The 19,386-nt window shown below is 52.1% G+C and overlaps 5 protein-coding genes across 5 annotated transcripts; 3 read left to right on the forward strand and 2 right to left on the reverse strand.

The window, feature by feature from the left end:
* Positions 1-1,428: 1,428 nt before the first annotated feature.
* Positions 1,429-3,205, forward strand: ACET3X_004207 (uncharacterized protein; the record flags this gene model as incomplete). The annotated part of the gene is made up of 2 exons (XM_069450387.1): positions 1,429-1,828; positions 1,878-3,205. The coding sequence occupies 2 exons, from the start codon at positions 1,429-1,431 to the stop codon at positions 3,203-3,205; spliced, it is 1,728 nt and encodes a 575-aa protein (XP_069308185.1).
* A 4,094-nt stretch (positions 3,206-7,299) lies between these two features.
* ACET3X_004208 (uncharacterized protein) lies at positions 7,300-11,895 on the reverse strand (the record flags this gene model as incomplete). Its single annotated transcript, XM_069450388.1, has 9 exons — positions 7,300-8,582; positions 8,635-9,229; positions 9,870-9,884; positions 9,940-10,204; positions 10,274-10,409; positions 10,459-11,042; positions 11,093-11,182; positions 11,232-11,678; positions 11,729-11,895. The coding sequence occupies 9 exons, from the start codon at positions 11,893-11,895 to the stop codon at positions 7,300-7,302; spliced, it is 3,582 nt and encodes a 1,193-aa protein (XP_069308186.1).
* Positions 11,896-12,640: 745 nt separating this feature from the next.
* On the forward strand, positions 12,641-15,387 carry ACET3X_004209 (uncharacterized protein; the record flags this gene model as incomplete). The annotated part of the gene is made up of 5 exons (XM_069450389.1): positions 12,641-12,650; positions 12,707-13,019; positions 13,072-14,047; positions 14,098-15,237; positions 15,289-15,387. 5 exons carry the CDS (start codon positions 12,641-12,643, stop codon positions 15,385-15,387), a joined length of 2,538 nt encoding a protein of 845 aa, XP_069308187.1.
* A 1,066-nt stretch (positions 15,388-16,453) lies between these two features.
* ACET3X_004210 (uncharacterized protein) lies at positions 16,454-18,093 on the forward strand (the record flags this gene model as incomplete). Its single annotated transcript, XM_069450390.1, has 2 exons — positions 16,454-16,707; positions 16,761-18,093. 2 exons carry the CDS (start codon positions 16,454-16,456, stop codon positions 18,091-18,093), a joined length of 1,587 nt encoding a protein of 528 aa, XP_069308188.1.
* A 131-nt stretch (positions 18,094-18,224) lies between these two features.
* On the reverse strand, positions 18,225-19,183 carry ACET3X_004211 (uncharacterized protein; the record flags this gene model as incomplete). The annotated part of the gene is made up of 2 exons (XM_069450391.1): positions 18,225-18,751; positions 18,817-19,183. 2 exons carry the CDS (start codon positions 19,181-19,183, stop codon positions 18,225-18,227), a joined length of 894 nt encoding a protein of 297 aa, XP_069308189.1.
* Between the last annotated feature and the right edge of the window lie 203 nt (positions 19,184-19,386).

Consider the following 19,386-nt stretch of genomic DNA (forward strand, 5'->3'; position numbering starts at 1 on the left):
TCGTTCAGGCTATGAAAGCAATTAGCGATTGCATTTGAGACAGAGTAGTAAGGCTGACTGGGGACGTAGTGATGAAGGAATGGGTGTCAACGTTATACGATTCCACAAACGCAATGATGCAGTAGAATGTAAAGTACTTACGACTTATTGTCATTCTCATTGCTATCCTCAATTGTGCGTCTTTTTGCGGGTGGACCATCCTGATTCGGGGAATTAGGATCCCGATCCGCATATGTGCATGTAAATTTGCGCTTATCGCACGTGTTACATGGGCATAAGCCGTTGCACTTTGTTACGTTAGTCTTGGTGTACCATGCAGAGCACGTGATTGCACGTGCCCGTGAGTCATATGCGAAGGAGCCGGATTTGATCTGATCTACAGATGATATCCGCGATTGGAAAGCGATGCGTGACTACAGAGTTGGTTGTGCTGTTGAATAGAAGTATGGGGTTGTGGAGCTAGCCGAAAGCCTCCCGCAGTGCTCTAAGCAGGCAGCGGAGCTTGATCGGTGTACACGACAACCTCAGTATGCTAGCGCGGTACCGTGCAAGAGTAGAGAGTTGCAGGTCGTGAACGCTGACAGGGATTGGTGTCAAGGGTGTTCGTAGCCGAGTGCACATAGGCCTATGGTGCAGCAATTGACAGGTCTGAGAGCTTGACTTGCCTTTTGTTTTCTTCTCTTGCAACTTTCGCACGCTTGTGCTGTACGCTGTCGTTGGTCTTCGGCGCGTCGTATTAGCCGTGTGTTTCGCCGGTACGAGCGCAGACGTACCTGGTGGGACCTTCGGTCGCGTCATTACTGTATGAAGCTCACGGCAGTTCCTAGGTAGCAATCGCTATCACGTGCGAATTCGGATGGGCAATGCCTGGGAGTACATTGCCGACGCGACGGATGGATGAGCTAGTGGGAAGATGCACTCGCGGCAACGAAGAGAGCGAGTCACGGAAGTTCCATAACACTACGGGAAAACAGTCCGGAAAAGCGCACCGTGCAGCATTTGCTGGTTGGCTTGATGAGAAGATGACGGTTGCAGTATGATTGAGATGTCTGGCTGATGAAAACGGGGGGTGATTGCTTCGCGGTTGTCGCGAGACCGCAGAGCTTGGGCGGACACTGGTCCGAAAATCGAGTAGCGCTGGAGGTCTGCCGATCATCACGAAATCGGCACCTACACGCCCCAGTCCAGCCCGCCCTTTAGACTCAACCCGTTGACATGCAGGACATCTGCTAGCCGACGCTGATTGCGATTGCCACGATCGCGAGCGGTCACCATGCTCAATATGCCGCTAATCAACTTTTCAACGGCGAAGCCGTCACCAAGCAGCAGTCCCCTCGGCCCGTCTTTGGAAGGGCAGCCAGTCCTTGTCCTAAAAACCCCCTTCTCTGCCATTTCGTCCCACCTGGTCTCATCTTTACATCCTTCAACATGGCTCCGTACCTGGGAACCGATAGTCATCAGCACCAATGCACCACACAAGCCAACACCTTGTTAGCAGGCACCACATCAGCTTTAGAACAGTTGATTTCCAAGGCGAGACACAACCTGCCCGAAGAGTCGCTGCCTCATATTGCCAACGTCAAATTTTCGACTGCCAATACAGGAAGCCCCTACTTTCCCAGTCCACTGAAACAAACGGAGGCCATCTCAGCTCTCAAGGCGGTTGAGGCAGGAGTTGCGTCTGCTATAGCTGATTTGCAACATGCCCAGAGACCACGCAACATTACCGTGGATCTTGAAAGAGCAACCGCTTTCTTGTTCTCGACATACTTAGCCACTGTAGGGGGGTTTGATAAGTCGAATCCGAAAGCGAAGAACTTGCTCAAAGGTTCGACTGGCTGCTTGAACATGGCAATGGTCGTTACTGACCAAGACAGATACCGACCTCTTACAAGCGCAATCTATTCTTTACCGCAGATTGTCCGCGAACCTCTACCAGACGAAAAACCCAGGAGAATACTTTCATCTTCATGGCTCTCTTGAAGCAACCAAAGCACTTAACATGATTGGTCTGGAAGGATCACGGCCCGATTTGACAGACTACCACGAGTGCATCAAGGTTATCGAGGACCATGTCAGAAAATATACTGCCGAACAGCTCGAAGAGATGAACTCAAAGATCAAACAAGCAGGTGTAACTTGCCTGAAATGGGAGGATTTTCAAAACACCCAGCACGGACAGGTTCTTCTTCAACAACCACCTTGGAAGGTAGAAACTCTCGAGACTGAAACTCCCGTGGCTCCTTTTCCCTTCCAGTCGTCATGTGCGCCTAAACCACAGATCCTTGCCGGCATCCGCGTCCTCGAACTTTGTCGCATCATTGCGGGCCCAGCAATGGGTCGTGGTCTGGCCGAATACGGCGCTGAAGTCATCAAAGTCACATCGCCGAACCTCTCCGACGTGCCTTTCTTCCAAGTCGACGCAAACATTGGCAAACACACCACCGACCTGAATCTAAAAGAGGCAACAGACCGAGCTATCTTCGAGGAGCTTCTACAGTCTGCCGATGTGATTTTGGATGGATACCGGCCCGGTAGCCTGGATCGTCTCGGATATGGACCCCAACAGCTCCTCCACCTTGCCAAGAAGCGCGGTAAGGGCTTCGTCTATGTTGCCGAAAACTGCTTTGGACATACTGGGCCATGGTCATCGCGGCCGGGTTGGCAGCAAATTGCAGACTGCGTGACTGGTGTAGCCTGGGCTCAGGGTCAAGCGATGGGACTGAATGAGCCTGTCGTCCCACCCTTTCCTATGAGCGACTATGGTACAGGCTGCATGGGCACCATCGCTGCGCTCGTCGGGCTACACAAAAGAGCGAAGGCCGGCGGGAGTTATCTAGGCACCACGTCGTTATGCCAGTACGATATATATTTACTTCAACTCGGACTTTATGACGAACGTATAATGGCAGAGCTGAGGAAGGAACACAACCAGGAGTTCTTTGAGTTGCGACATCACGATTCAGTAGATGAGGTTGGAAAGAGAGCACTGAAGACCATGAGACGAACACATCCAGAACTGTTCGAGGAACGACATATGCAGGAGTGCTTCAGTAAAGGATTTAATGCGAATGTTAGGACCATCCGGCCAGTTGTCGATATCGAAGGTTACTGGAACGGATTCTTGCGTAGCTCCCGCCCCAACGGTTTCGACAAACCTACTTGGGAGGATTGGGAGATCGACGAAACTTTATTGCAGGGTTGATGTGGCTCAGCCGTTGCTGCATCGCCAAAGCCTTTTCATCCTGTCGTACAGTTTTACATGCCCAAGTTAGCGGCATTGTATTCATAAAATGCGCACGTCTGTTGTATTCTCCATACGCTGACTACTGTACTGATTCGCAATACAATTTCGAAAAGCACTAGTTCACGATCTGGACTACCCAAGATCGTGCCTCGGCATAGTATTTACTGTGTGCCCCACATTGCCCCACAAAATCGTCAGTCTTTCCGTTACGTACTGGTGCAGCTTCCGACATGCCACTACACGGTGCAAGCTTACTCCAAATGTACTTGGTGCTTACAGTACCACTCGGTGAATAGGACGTCGCTACGTGTACTATCTTGTCGCTTCGCGCGCCACGTCCAAAGTAGGAAAATCCGCCGCGGAAGAATTACACGCTGGGTACGCGTCCCGTTGCAAAACTAGGTCAATCGCAGTCGCCCAATATCCGAAAGGGCCGTTGAACCTGGAAACAAAGCCGTAGCACATGTGAAGACAATTTACAACGGGTTTTCGAAGCATCACCTCGGTGAATCATCCAGCTCGTTGGTTGATGACACGTACGATAGGTGGAATAATCATGAGCCAGCTGAGGTAAATATGCGGATAACCTGTAGTCACTTCGGGCTTATTCTACGCCAGGAGTTGATCAAGACCAGTTGAATTTGCTTCTGGACCTCTCAGAAACATGTGTTCTGCTGAGTCGACGATCCCGAGGCCCCTTTGTCTCACCACCACATGTTGACTTTGCTGAAGCAATGCAATGTTGGTCAGAACCCCATACTAGATCATAGTTACACGAATGCCTCTGAATTCAGCGGCGCCTTCACTAGCATCAATTACGCTATTGCAGAGTCGAATCGAATCGTGGAGACCTTGCATTCTTATCTGTGATGACAGTGGCCGTCAATGCCACCTGCATGCTTTTGACGTGGACACCGTACGCATTGATGACCCACGGGACAAGGTCCGGCCGCTGGGCTATCTGTCCATCTAGACACCAGCCTATGTAAACAGTCGACTTTATCGACTTTTGTTGCATCAGTAAGCCTAGAGAGACGTGACGCGATAAGGACGACGATATTTGGGACGGACAGCACTGTCATTTACGCTTGCTGACCATCACAGGGGCTTTGTACTGAATGTGCCATGTTCAGACTCGAAAAAATAGCAGCGATAAAAGTGTTGCTATCATAGCAAAACTTTCCAACAAGCCATGACAGCCTAGTGTCGAAGATGTAGAAACTTATGTCACTATTTCTACTTTCGTGATCTTGATAGTATATAACACAAGCCATGAGGTTTGCATCTTTTCCTTTTACTCGAAATATCGTCCCTTTTCATGCTGTTGAAGCGCAATGGCTCACAGTGGATCAGATGGTTAGGCTGAAGGATGAGCTACACTCACTGGTCTATGACTAGTACTTAGATTGGAGGTTACATATGAAAACTGAGATCTATACCTCGCTCCTACTCACCTTGTTCGATGGTCGCACCGAGGCTCAAAGCCTGTTAACAATGGTTGCGCTTTTATTGGCTTTGGCTCATACTAACGTAGTCCCCATCAACAGGAGCATCCAGCGTGTGAGAGCTCTGGACGAGATCCTCTGCTGGGAGGATGGTGTTTGCATTAACGCGTGCTTGACTAGTCATTTTGGTATTGGGATGGTGATAAGAGGTTTAGAAGTTTCGATTGTTGTCTATCCTTCCTGTTCTTGGTTGTTCTGAGCAAGAACATTGTTTGGAAGCTTTCAAGAATGCCAGTCAGGGTTTCTGGTACGGTTTCTCCGTCTTTGATATGACAAATCTTCAAAGATATTTTGAAGTAATTGGAGGCCGTGATTTGAAACTCTACGAATGCTTCATCAACCTAACACAGTACATGCAACTTCTCCTCCTCTATTCATGACTGATCGTCTCCCTACCTTCTCTTCTTCCTATTTCTGGCTCATTTCTCTCATGTTCATCATTTACTTTCTGGCACCCTGCGCCTAGCATCTACATTCTTTCTTCTTCTATATACTCTTGCCGTTTCTGTTGGTTCTCGCGCTTGCACGAAGCGTTTTGTACTTGCACCTTAATGTGTTCTTAATGCTGCACCACATCTGGTGAGCTCTGTCTTAATGACGCTACGCCCAGATCTGTTTTCGCATTTCTACATAACACACCTCGAATTTCCAAACAGCCTAGTACTTTCATTCATAGTTCTGAATAAATCGAAAAGCTCACGCGCAGCGCATGTGTGTCATGGTACACAGTGTCTTGGATGGCAACCAGTGCCAATCTCGATTACCTGTTGGGACAAGATTCAATACGCTCATCACACACCCAACCTCTGGTTACTGCGCCTGGTTCTCCACTTGACCGTTTGCAAGGCCCATCACACTCAACATCCAATCCCCGATTTCCTGACTCTCTTCCGGCTTCACCGGATAAAGATGGCCCTGCTCCCAGTGCCTAACCACACTCTTCCCCTCACCAACCTCGTACCACCCATCAATTAATCCTTGCCCTGCCCATATCCACTCGTCCTGCAAGCCCTGCACGTGAAAGGCCGGTAACTCAATCTTCTTCGCCAACAGCTCTTTCCGCTCTTCCGCACTCATCCCGGATGCTTCAAGCGCTGCTGTGACAGACGGCGGTATTAGAGGCGGGGGATACGAGCCACAGATGCTGATACCAAAAGCAAAGTTCAGATGGTCAAGCTCTGATACATCGGCTCCTGCGTCTGCAAGCGCGCGCCGCATCTGGCACCCCTTGAGAAGCCCAGCAACGACTTTGGTACCTTGAGAAAAGCCAATCAGACCAACTACCTTGCCGCCGCTGGAGTGGATACGCTGAACGGTAGTACGGACGAGGTCTTCGACCTCAGCTGGCATGGCGTTGGTGGAGTTTCCAGTTTTCATGTCGGAGATGTTGACGGTGGATTGCATCCAGCGTTTGAAAGGGCCGCACCCTTCGAAAAATGGGAGGACACCTGGGCCAGCCTGAGAAGGAAATGGCGCTGGGTATTTTGGTCAGACTTTCAAATCGTCCAATGGGTAGATGTCCAAGAGGGTAATCGTAGTGATGTGGTGTTGAGGGAAAGAGGTCGCGAGTAGTTCGGTGTGCTTACCTTCTAGACTTTCGACTTCGAAATGTCCTTTGATCACCCTCATCAACCTTGCTAACTGGACTGTATGCACCGTCGCGTTACTTCCTGAGCCATGGAAAGCCAGCAACGTAGGCTTCACATCGCCTTCCGACTCTGCGGTTCGTGGTGCTGTGCTCGGAGTCATGTATGTGCTATTTGGTGTTGGGACCGCCATTGCAAAAAGGTACAATCTCAGATGTGATTCAAGACCGTCTGGTTGGGAGTGTTCCTGAGGTTTGCTTAGGTATCGCGGGTATGTACTGGATTCCTCGCTGCAGGAAAGGAACACCCCGGGATTTGGTGCTGATTTTCCAGATGGTGGGGAACAGTGCTTGCTTCTTTTCGTACGTTGCCTACTTTTTACACCGCCAAATAGCCTTTATCCTCCTTTGACTAATCTCGGATAAGCGAATAAAGTCGTGCAATGTGTTGGCTGTTTTCTTCATAAGGACCGAATGGCCTGAGTCTTGTATCCGTGGAGGGATGTCCGCTTATCGGGCCGCAAAAGTCGTCATTCGCCAAGAACGTCTGTATCACTCGCTTTGTAAAGAATGGTCTATATTGATACCGCTGAGGTCATGGGGACAAGACATGTGAAAAAAGGAAAGGGGGGTTGGTAGGCCACGGCAAATTAGTCCATACAGAATGTCAAATCAAGACCGAGGACGCAGTTCGAGTGGGGCCAGTTGACGGAAGATGCGTCTCTAGATTACGCATGCGTTCGCGCGACGAGGACCTTTTAAGCTAAGAGCGCCCCTTCGAACCATTCCGGTCAGTTTCTGGTCCTTTATTGTCATTACTACACGGCATCCACCTTGATTTCTGTGCAGCCTCTATCGGTTCATCGCCCGCATTTGCGCCACACCTACTCGCTAAACGTACGCCTTAAAGAAGACCAAAGAGAGAAAGACAAGACATCGACGCCTGGTAACCGTGTTGAAACTCAAAAGTTCGTGGTCCCGGCCCTCGGTAGTGTATTCGAAGAATCACTCGAGCCCTTGCTTCTTACGCCGCTCTTCCCAGAGCTTACACTCGTCCTAGAGCTAGCTCTAGTCCTACCCTTGTCCCCTTCCTTGATCGCCTTCAAGATTTTGATGCCTTCCTCGGTCTTGCCCAGGCGAGAGACAAGTGCTGTGTTCTCGTGTTGCAGTTCTCCAATCTGCTCCTTAAGCAACTTGTTCTCCTGCTCCAATATACCCATGCGCTGCTTATACTCGTCTCGCTCCCGCTGGGCTTTGGCAAGCTGATTCTTATCTGCTTCTTTCTGTTGGCGAAGGAGCAATTTTCGTGTCTCCTTTTCGCGACGCTCCTCGAGTTTGCGCATTTCCTTGTCGAACTTTTCCTGCTGCTTCTTCTTCTCCCGTTCGTGCTTCTCGTTTGCCTTTTGCATCTCTTTATCCGTCTTCCTGGATTCAGCTTGCAGCCCTGATTCATGTTTCTCGCGAGCTTCTTCGAGCTTCGCTCTTAGCTGTTCCTTCTTCTCTTCAATTTTTTGCAGCCCTTTGTGATGATCGGTATCCTCGTTCAATGGCAGCGACTGTTGCGACGAGGTCGATGGTGTCGGGATTTCTGTGTCGATGGGAAGCCCGTCGCGGGCAGTGGTGAATTGTTCGGCGGACGCGAATGATTCTGCAGAGGATGAAGTACTCGAAGAGCTATCAGATCTTGTACGTCGCAGGCTGTACTGACCACCAGCTTCCCCGGTCCTATCGACTATGCTGGTTCCTACGCCGGCGCCCACACCGTTGGCTTCGGTGGGAGAGAACGTGCGCTCGGTGTCGTGCGCTATGGGTGTGTCTGCCGGGTGGTTGTCGGCTGCCGTTGCTTCGGCTTCCACGTCGTCGTCCGTTGCGCATGCCCAGTCGAGAAACTTGACCGCGTCCTGCACTATACTGCTGGGGACATTGCGCTCGACCATGAACCGAGGTATGCCGCCTCCAGGATCACTCCGCGTTACCATTATCCACTCAACTGGGTTGGTCTCAGCGTCGCCGCCGCCCATGGGTATCTCTCTAATCATCTCAATCGACTCGTAGAAGCCTCTTACCATGTTGCTTCGCGGCGGCGCATCGGGATGTGAGCAGGGTATAGAGACAACCATGAAATGTCGCGGTATCGAGCTGGCGACTTTGGAGGCAGAGGTAAGACATGTGTCCGAGGTAATGAGTAGGGTAATGAATTCTCGCGGAGAGGTCGGGCCGGGGAATTGGGCGGACAGCTGGTATACTATGGTCTTGTTAGTTACCTCAGCCGGGCGAGGATGTTTGGTCTCACATACCTTGAAGTTGTCCCAGGCCATCTACCGTCATGTCCTCCAATCTTTGGTCTCCTCCAATGCCTCTGATGCTGCCCTCGCCCGGGCCGCCCTGAACCTGGAGAGTTTCCGGAAACTCTCTCTTCATGGCGCGCTTCCACTTCTTGAAGCCGAGCCCTTCGTGTACGCTCGACCGCGAGAACCAGGCCCCGTGCCGATCCTTTCCGGCCATTTTGAAGACGCTCATGCCTGTCGCGGCTTCATTGTTGCCCAGCTTCACGGGCTTTCCCCACAACTTTTGTAGCTCCTCGTGCTCTGGCGCGGGTGGTGGCCGGCGAACTTGCGAGGTGGTGAGGTCTTTGGAGCTCGTCGCAGGCTGTTGCTCGGTGCGTGTGCGTTGCGACGACTCGTATGGCGTACCATTGGGCGGCGGGGGTACCGAGTTGGCGATGATTTCTGCTTTTGTGAGAATGTCGGGTAGGAATGCCTCGAGGTTGTCGGTAGGGACATCGGCGAACTCTATCGGCCGGAGGCACGCAAGCGCTTCGTGGAGGTCCGCCATGGTAACGATGGAGCACAGGCGGGCTTTGACAAGGTCTGGAGAGAATGTGGCCAGCGACTCAGAGCGACCGGATGCCTCGACCTTGTTTCGGCTGCTGCCAAACTATATGCGCGCTGTGAATGTTCCGACGTAGCCGTGGTGCCAGCTAGCAGGGTCCGGTGACGGGCGATGAAATCATTACCTGCAATTTATCTGGCTTCCATTGCATTCATGCCAGATGGAGCTTGAGAGAGGACTAAGAATGAACAGACGCAAGCTAGGCGAGGAGTATGCCAGAGTGCAAGGCTTGCAGTACATGCGGTACTTGTCCGCATGCCTGCTCTCGCAGGCAATGTCGATGCGACGTCATCCCTGCATTCCGCTCGCTCCTGCGCGACGCGTGAGACCGGACGCGGGGTCGTCCGCCTCCACCGACGTATCCCTGGCCGCCCTGCATACGAATACGCCCGGAGCCGCTACGCCACACTAGGACACGTCTGGAGAGGCTTGCGAGATTGCGACTTTCACTCGTGCTGTCTGTTGAATGTACCCAACACCGCTCAAACACGCTACACACATCTAATCCGAGTTTAACATGCTATTCTAGGAGAACTGGACAACATAGTAGAGGGGGGTATTCTGCAAGTCTAAACGGCGCTCCAATTTAAGTCAATCCACGCCGCTGAGGCGCTGGATCCTCGTCAATTTATACAAGTACATACAAAGCACACATCTGTCGATTTGTTAGTGCTTGTTGGATACCTGTACGTATCCAGTTGCTAGCTTACCATGCTGAGTCCCAAGATCATGCTGCACCAGAAGAGGACGTTGTTCAGCAAAGTGCGGCCCCTGACCCACTTGCTTCGTTGCAGCATCACAATCGGCATCTGAAGCATCATCGCAATGAAGCCGTACCCTCTGAACTTTCTTGTGATGCAGCCCATGACTAGTTCGTGTGCCAGAGCCGAAATGAGAAAGGTGATTGTTGTAGCAAGAGGACGCGACATGTGATTCTTAGAGGCCGAGTAGACGTGTCGTCGGAAGAAATGGTGGCTGCGTGTTGATGTGCCAAGTCAGTATACGCTTCACACGACATGCACTTCGCACAGGAGCATAGCTTACACAGGCTTGTTCCATTCGCGCGAGAATTCAAGCCAGTCGCAACTGTTCCACCAGTCTGCAGGATAGATTAGACGACGGCATCTCCACTCTACGCTTTGCATGTACTCACCTGCGTAGAACTGGCGGTCGGCAAAGCCTGCGTTGCTTGTTAGGTGCAGCTACTAGGCTTGATAGTAGGAACTTACGAGTTATCTCCGCAAAAGCACCCAAGACGTATTCAAAGATGACGAGAAAGACTAGCAGAAAAGTAATCATGAAGGGGAAAAGGAGACGACCGATAGTCTCGCCGAGAATCAAGGTGAAGTCTGTAGCGCCATTCGAGTTTTGGAGTCGCACGGCTGATACGTCGAGCACTGGCAGGATAAACTCCTCGGCAGTGATGATCATCAGAAAGATGCACCCAAACACGGCCAGAGTTTTGTAGAAGACCTCCAACCAGCGAATACTGGCATTTCTGGGATACTCAAGCTCATAGCACAAAGTCGGGCAAAAGACAAAGTCGACAAAGTTGTAAAACGTGAGGTTGTTGGGGTATGAGACGTTACCAAGAGGCGAAGCAAGCTCCAGCGCGAGGTCTTCTCTCAGCTGGCTCAAATACTCTGCGTTTGCCTTGTTTGAATCAGGCTCATCTTGGGAGGGGGACTGCGGGATCTCGTGCAGATGAGTGCTGGAACTCGGATAGCGGACCGCGGCTACTTTGCTGGCCTTGTCAGGCGTATCGAGGTCGTTCAAGCGGCGTAGAGTCTCGCTAAGATGGCCGTTGTAGAACCTTGGCGGAATTAGCTATGCACTCGAGTTTGCCGACAGTTGAATCCATACGCATAGGAGTGCATTTTCATGAAGATTGCAAGCAGATGTAGAGTAAAGAAGACTTGGGCAGTCCAGCTCCAGTCGCGAACGAAAGGGTATCTTTGTATTGGTCAGTCTACAGTACGGTCCAGAGCCAGGGCGAGCATACGTAGTCCAAAAGGCTAGCCATATCGCCTGGAAGATGCTCTGTATTACCAGACCGGACATGCTCCAACGTAGAGGGCCTTTGCCGGTGAATTGTCTCTGCAGGAGCAGCGACAAAGCGGTGCTGAACACCATGGCACCGTCAACCAGACCAAGCTCTACAACCTTCTCCTTGAAAAGCGCCCACTGTCTGATCTGGAAGGGATATCCGGTCTCGGTCAGGTTGCGTAGCATCGAAGTAAGGACCATGATGGCGAGCCCGATCCAGAAAAGAACGAAGAAGCCGCGGAAATCATGGTAGTCGCTGTTTGGGTCGAAGTGGGAGACGCGGTCTACGTAGTCGATGGTAGGGAACATGCGCTGCTTGCGCTGAGCGCGTATCTGCCGCCGCGCCGACGAGGAAGCCTGGACTGAAGGCGGGGCATCGGCGGGTATGGGCGTGCTTCTTCCACTGGGAAGGGTCAGCCATGTTATCGCGATAAATAGCACTGGCTGGGGCACCTAGAGATGCCAGACCCGGGCTCCCGGAGGGTGCCGTTCTTGTTAAACGCTTCGTCGCTAAGTTGAGGCTTGAGCAAATCGATCCTCGTGGGTTTGCGCGGTCGCGGCGAGTGGAAGTCGCTATTTCCGCTGTGAGCATTCGCGTCATAAGACGTAGACTCGGCCATTATGATGAGAGATGTATGCGCATGTCGCGGATGTGCAGTGGAAAGGAGGATGCCGTCAGACGTGGACAGGCCAGTCTATGATCAGCGAACGAACAGGGTCACAGGCTGCTCGTCCTGTGGGGGCAGTGAGTGGCAGACGCGACTTCCGGACAAGCGCCCGCGACGAAACAGGTAATGGAGCAGTAGCAGGCTTGCATTTGATACGTGTAGACGTGTAGACGTGCGAGGACTATGCAAGTGCAATCTAGTCTGCTGATGTAGTGTCCTAACGACTAAGGGCGAGGGGAGTTGCATCAGCGGCCGCGCGAGTCAGGACAAGCATCTTGGAAGCAACACGCAGAATCGCAACGTGTCGTGGCAAGTGTGAAGTAGACGGGGTTTCGATGGCAGGATATCACGTTGACGGGGCCAGCCAAAGACGAGCGTCAGTATGCATCTCCCCGGGTATGCAGTACCTGGCGTAGTGCAAACACGGTTGTGCCGCATTTGTCGTCGGTGGCAGGTGCGTCCGACGTCTGGAACAAATGACGGCCCGGCCAGCTGCTTGTAGGCCATGCCTAAACGTTACCAACCATCAACTCGCAGTAGCAGCAGCAGCAGCAGCAGCAACCACAACAATTCGCATAGCCACCCGTGACCAATTTGTAATCTCTGACCGACGGCCGACTCCGCCTTTCGTCCTCTCGCCACACCTTTCTGTCGAATCCATCAACGCTGTCCGGGTGGGGTCCAAGAGGCCACCACAATGGCTTCCTGTACGCCAAGCACCGCGACCCCCCAGCAGCTGTGGACATGTGCTAAGGTTATACAGTGAAGCAGTTCATTCGAAATGTGCGCGCTGCAAAGACAATTGCCGACGAGCGTGCCGTTGTGCAAAAAGAGAGCGCCGCGATCCGCGCGAGCTTTAGGGAGGAAAGCCACGACTCGAACGTCAGGAGGAACAATGTCGCCAAGCTGCTATATCTCTTCACGCTGGGAGAGCGGACACACTTTGGCCAGATTGAATGTCTGAAGCTGCTCGCCTCTCCGCGCTTCGCCGACAAGCGCTTGGGATACCTGGGGACCATGTTGCTGCTGGACGAGAACCAGGAAGTCTTGACGCTGGTGACCAACTCGCTGAAGAAGTAGGCGCTGGCTACAAGCACATGCACACGTCGGATGCTAACTGGCGTGCAGCGACCTCAACCACCCCAACCAATACATTGTCGGTCTCGCCCTCTGCACTCTCGGCAACATTGCCTCTGTCGAAATGGCTCGAGACTTGTTCCCCGAAGTCGAAACGATAATATCGAGTGCGAACCCGTACATACGCCGCAAAGCCGCAATCTGCGCCATGAGGATATGTCGTAAAGTGCCCGACTTGCAGGAGCATTTCTTGGAAAAGGCCAAGTTGCTACTGCAGGACCGAAACCACGGTGTCTTGCTGTGTGGCGTCACTCTCGTCGAAAACCTTTGTGAGGCTGACGAAGCTGAGGATGACGAGAACGGCGTTAGGGACATGTTCAGACCCACGGTTCCCAGCCTGGTCAAGATACTGAAGGGGCTTTCCTCGTCTGGCTACGCCCCCGAGCATGATGTGACTGGCATTACAGATCCATTCCTGCAGTGCAAGCTGCTCCAGCTCTTGCGAGTCCTAGCCCGCGGCGACGCACACGTCAGCGAACAAATCAACGACATCCTGGCCCAGGTTGCAACCAACACGGATTCGTCCAAGAACGTTGGCAACTCCATCCTATACGAGGCAGTGCTCACGATTCTCGACATCGAGGCGGATTCTGGACTTCGGGTGCTCGGTGTGAACATTCTGGGAAAGTTCTTGTCCAACCGCGACAACAACATCAGATATGTTGCCCTCAACACTCTCATCAAAGTTGTCGCAGTCGAGCCCAACGCCGTACAAAGACACCGCAACACCATCTTGGACTGTCTTCGTGATCCCGACATCAGTATCAGACGGCGAGCGCTCGACCTCAGCTTCACTCTGATCAACGAGAGCAACGTGCGCGTCTTGATAAGAGAACTGCTCGCTTTCTTGGAAGTTGCCGACAATGAATTCAAGCCCGTCATGACCTCTCAAATCGGCATTGCGGCAGATCGCTTCGCACCAAACAAGAGATGGCACGTCGATACCATGCTGCGTGTTCTGAAACTCGTGAGTCTGCGATTCTTGCTTGATGTGGATCTGACTAACTTGTGCATCAGGCCGGAAACTACGTTAAAGAGCAGATCTTGTCATCCTTTGTGCGACTAATTGCTACTACACCGGACCTCCAAACCTACTCCGTACAAAAGTTATACGCCGCCCTCAAAGAAGATATTACACAGGAAGGTCTCACCCTGGCTGGTTCCTGGGTTATCGGAGAGTACGGTGATGCGCTACTCAGAGGTGGTCAATACGAAGAGGAAGAACTTGTCAAGGAGGTCAAGGAGAGCGACATTGTCGATCTTTTTGAGACCATCCTCGGTAGCAGTTACGCCGGTCTCGTCGTCCAACAGTACATTGTCACAGCTTCTATGAAACTAACGACACGTCTGAGCGACCCTGCTCAGATCGAACGTTTACGGCGGTTATTACAACGGTACTCTGCAAACCTCGATGTTGAGATCCAACAGCGTGCGGCTGAGTACGGAAACCTGTTTGGTCACGATCAAATTAGGAGAGGTGTTCTGGAGAAGATGCCGCCTCCTGAAATTCGTGAGGAGTCACGAGTTTTGGGAGAAGCAACCAAGAAACGGCAGTCAAAGATCGCTAAGAAGAAGCCTGCGCAAGCGGCAACGGAAGACTTGCTACTGGATTTGATGGGCGATGCGGGCCCATCAAACAGCATGAATGGAGTGGCTAATGGAACTCAACAGAGTCAGGATTTGCTTGCAGACATCATGGGCGGATCTTCGTCGCCACCTCAGACATCATCTCCAGCACCACAATCAAACGTAGCGAACATTATGGACCTCTTCAACTCTGGACCTAGCACCTCCCCAGCCCCAGCACAGTCGCGCGCGCCACCACAAGCAAACTCAATGGACCTTCTCGGCGGTCTCGGTGGCATGTCTTCACCTACATCACAAGCTCCAACGCCTGCAGTAGCTTCTGGTCCACCTGCGCATCCAGCATACAACAAGAATGATCTGCAGATCACGTTCCAGCTTAAGCGTGATGCCAACGCTGTGCAACTCCTCGCACGCTTCCGCAATACTGGGAGCTTTGGTCAGCTATCAGGTGTGAACCTACAGGCCGCCGTCCCGAAAAGCCAAAAGCTGCAACTGCAGCCTATCAGCACTAGCGAGTTAGAGGGAGGCCAAGATGCGACCCAGCAAATGAGGGTCACAGCTGTGAATGGGGTAAGTAGACATCACATACTTTTGTTATAGATCTTATGCTAACCGACCTAGCCACCACCAGCGAGACTAAAGCTCCGACTCAAGATCAGTTACTCGGCAGGTGGAGGTGCTCCGGTAACAGAGCAGGTCGATTGGGCCGAGCCGACCTGATTCGACAGCACACATTGGTAGTAGCGTCTTCAAGTAGCGAGCAGCATAGAGCAAATGACATACCCAGGCCATCATGACATGCACACAGCAGATGAAACAAGCGCACAACCTACCCGTGTGCTGAATCGCGCGAACATGTCCAACACTGAATAGGGAGCGGTTTGTCATGTACGAGCCATGCGCTCTACGAACGCCCACTCTGTTCATGAAGAAGCGCTATAAATCACAATGGCCGATGCGGGATCGGCGCTCCGTTCGTATTTTCCGAGCAGCGGGGATCACCCCGCTATTTCCAGGAACATGGACTTGCTAAGTGGCTCCACCCTTTTCGACACAAACATATCTCGACGCACTCTACAAGCATCTTGCCATGGGATCGCCTGTTCGCTTGAAACTTTCTTTTGTCGAAAAGCCAGAAGTTACGTCGACATCGCGATGACGGTAGCAGTTAATGATACGTGTTCAGGGATTAGCACAAAGTCAGGCAGACGCTCATGGATCGGCATCGTAGCACGCACAAGGGCCTGCATACTACAAACCTTACCAGCCACTCACTCTACCCCCAGCAGCGGTCACCCTGTCTAATCATGCGCTATCAACATACGTCCAAAGAGCTCAGTTGGCACTAGCACGAGGGGATCGTAGGTACCCAGCCTCTTATTATCCGCTACCAGAGCCTGTGTATGTTTGCGCAGAGCTACTACCTTCCACTTTCAGAGGTTACATGGATTTTTTGATGGTGCCCCAATGTACCCAAGATTATGGGCCCGCATGCGAGACTTGCAGTAGAAAGTGAGCGTCATGCACTTGCTAATAGACAAGGCTTAGTAGGTATCAACTATGACCAGCCGCCCATTCTTTAAAACCCCTTCTTTTGCGCCTTGTCCCTGTGCTCTCGTCACCCGTTGGCGTTGGGCTTGGAGAGGACGTACATCCTTGTATGCCCCTGTCTTGTATCAAGCTGAACATCGACCGGCCCGAAAAGCGTTCCAAGCCTGCTCAACACGTTCATATAAATTACATTAGAAACCGCAAGCATCCGTAAACGAGGAACCGTTTGGCCGTTATGCATCTCACATCTCTTGCGTTTGGAAGTGGTATCTTGTCGCTGGTGTCGGCTCTACCGTCGAATACCCCAGTAGATCTGCCGAAGAGACAGTATGAAGTCCCTCAACCAACACATGGCTTACCTCCGTCGTCATCCGATGAGCGGGCACAGGCTGTGGTGGACGTTTTCAGGACCAGCTGGGACGGATACCGCAAGTATGCGTTCCCGATGGACGAGCTAAGGCCTGTGAGCAACAACGGTAGTAACTCAAGGTATGTAATAGAGTCCAGTTCATGACGCGATCGCCGTGCTAAGAATGTCTTAGAAACGGGTGGGGAGCCTCCGCCGTGGATGCCCTCAGCACAGCGCTCATCATGGGCCAGAAAGACATTGTGAATGAGATCATAGAGTACATTCCTACCATCAACTGGGCGTTCACCGAGGACACTGTCTCTCTATTCGAAACCACCATTCGCTACCTTGGTGGTATGCTCTCTGGCTACGATCTGCTCATTGGCCCTTTGGCACATCTGGCAGATGACCCAGCGAACGTGGAAGCCCTACTCACGCAGTCCATCAATTTGGCCAACAATCTCTCTTACGCGTTCGAAACACCATCAGGGGTGCCCTGGAACGTTCTTACGTTCAACAACCGAAGTAGCCTAGGATCAACAAACGGACTTGCAACTGTTGGTACACTGATCCTAGAATGGGTCCGCCTAGCCGATCTCTCTGGTAACCAAACGTATGCAGACCTGGTCGAAAAGGCAGAGCAATACCTCCTCCTCCCATCTCCAGACTTTGCCGAACCGTTCCCAGGGCTCTTAGGCTCCAGAATCAACGTCACCACAGGGCAGTTCACAAATGCACAAGGAGGATGGGTCGGCGGCTCTGACTCATTCTACGAATATCTGATCAAGATGTTCATCTATGACCCACGCTATGTCTTCCTCAAGGAACGCTGGATCAAAGCAGCAGACAGCTCCATCGAATACCTAGCCTCCAACCCAGCACCCCGTCCAGACTTGACCTTTCTCGCAGCCTACGAAAACACGACCCTCGATCTAACATCCCAACACCTCGCCTGTTTCGATGGCGGAAACTTCATTCTAGGCGGCCAAGTTCTAGACAGACAAGATTACGTTGATTTTGGTCTTGAACTTGTCAACGGTTGCCATGAAACTTACGTCTCCACCGCAACGCGCATCGGTCCTGAGATCTTCTCCTGGAACACTTCCGCTGTACCTGCAAATCAGACGGCCTTTTTCAACCGAGCCGGTTTCTTCATCGAGGATGCCGGGTACCAACTCCGTCCTGAAGTCATAGAGTCTTACTACTACGCCTACCGCGCGACTTCGGATCCAAAGTATCAGGAATGGGCATGGGATGCGTTGGTGTCAATCAACGCGACGACGAGGGTTGGCAGCGGCTACAGCTCGATCCAAGATGTAAATGTCGTTGGAGGCGGGGGTTACACTGATTTTCAGGAGAGCTTTTGGTTTGCAGAGGTGTTGAAGTATAGCTTTGCTATCCAGGCGGGGGACGCAGAGTGGCAGGTTAGTAAGGATGGGGTAAATGAGTGGGTCTACAATACTGAGGCGCATCCGGTCAGGGTCTATGGGGGTGGGAATACGAAGAGGGGGCTTGCTGGACTATAGGTCTGAGGATTCTTCAGAGACGTGTGGGATGTGAAGACGTGGAGCGACTTGCGACTTGTTACAGAATAGTCTTCTTGGCGGTTGGGCGCCGGGTATATGATGCAGGTATACGTAGTGTGCTGTGCCATAAGCTACTCAAAGAAACCACCGTCACTCTCTTCTGCTTCTTCTTGGGCTTGGACACCAAGTGCCCTCCTCTCGCGACGATTCTTGGCAGCAGCTAGCTTCTCTTCCACTCTCTTCTCCTTGAGTTTGACAGCTCGCTGCGGCTGCGACTGCTCTTTCACCTTCTTTTCTTTCTTCGGCACAGGAGCAGGCATATCCTCTTTCCGATTCCTGAGTGCATCCAACGTGCCTTTTTCCATGGCCTCCTCGATAGTTTTCCACATATCCAAATCGCCTTTTGGTCCGTCGACGTCCCGGTTCGCCTTGTCATCGACATGTTCCTCAACTGCATCGTCTGAGTCTGAGGCTTTGGTCTTCTTGAACGTTGGGTACAAGGATGCGTAGGGCTTCAGGAGCGGGTAGTAGATGGAGTAGTTGACGTCGACTTCGGCGTTGTGTACTTTTTCTGCCAGATGCTGTTTCTTCGCTTCGTCTTCCTCTGTCTCGCGCTCCTTCTTTAGCTTCTTCAGTATTCTCGTAGCCTTTTGACGGTCTGCTGCGCGTTAGCAATCGCTCTGGGCTGAAATCTTTTGTGCATTGGGGTGAATCGTGACGTACCAAAGAAGCGTATGTGATGATACTTGCCGATGATCTTCTTCCGGTATTCAGCTGCCCTGGTAGACTCGAGCTTCTCTTGTAGCTCATGCTGACAAGCTTCGAGCTCCCTCTCCCTCTCTATCCGATTGCTCGCCGACATCTTGTGGTCGCCTACATTGTCAACATGCGCGAGTAGTCGCCTCAAGTCGCGTATCCGGCTCTTAAGCGCGTGTGTGCTGGTACTCTGGTCGATGTCGCTCGAAACGTGCGGCCGCTTCTTTGGTTTGGCGTGGCTTTGTCCGGGCTTAAAGGCGCGATGTTTCTTGAAGGGTTTGGGTGCAGAGGCAGAGGATTCGGTCGCATCGGCATGCTTGCGCTTTTGCGACATACTGGCTGGCTGAGAATATATGGATTGTGATTTGTTAGTCGGCTGCGGAAATCTTTGGGATCGAAGCAAGGGAAGTTTTAGTGGGGCGGCAGAATTAAGGTTACTAGACCGCCTGATGCGCGCCAAGTGAGATCACGCGTTGGGCGTTCATCCACACTCTCCGACCCTGCATGATAGCGCAGCGTAGCCAAGTGTACTACAAC

This window comes from Alternaria dauci, chromosome 3 (assembly GCF_042100115.1).
Source record: "Alternaria dauci strain A2016 chromosome 3, whole genome shotgun sequence".
Taxonomy (NCBI): domain Eukaryota; kingdom Fungi; phylum Ascomycota; class Dothideomycetes; order Pleosporales; family Pleosporaceae; genus Alternaria; species Alternaria dauci.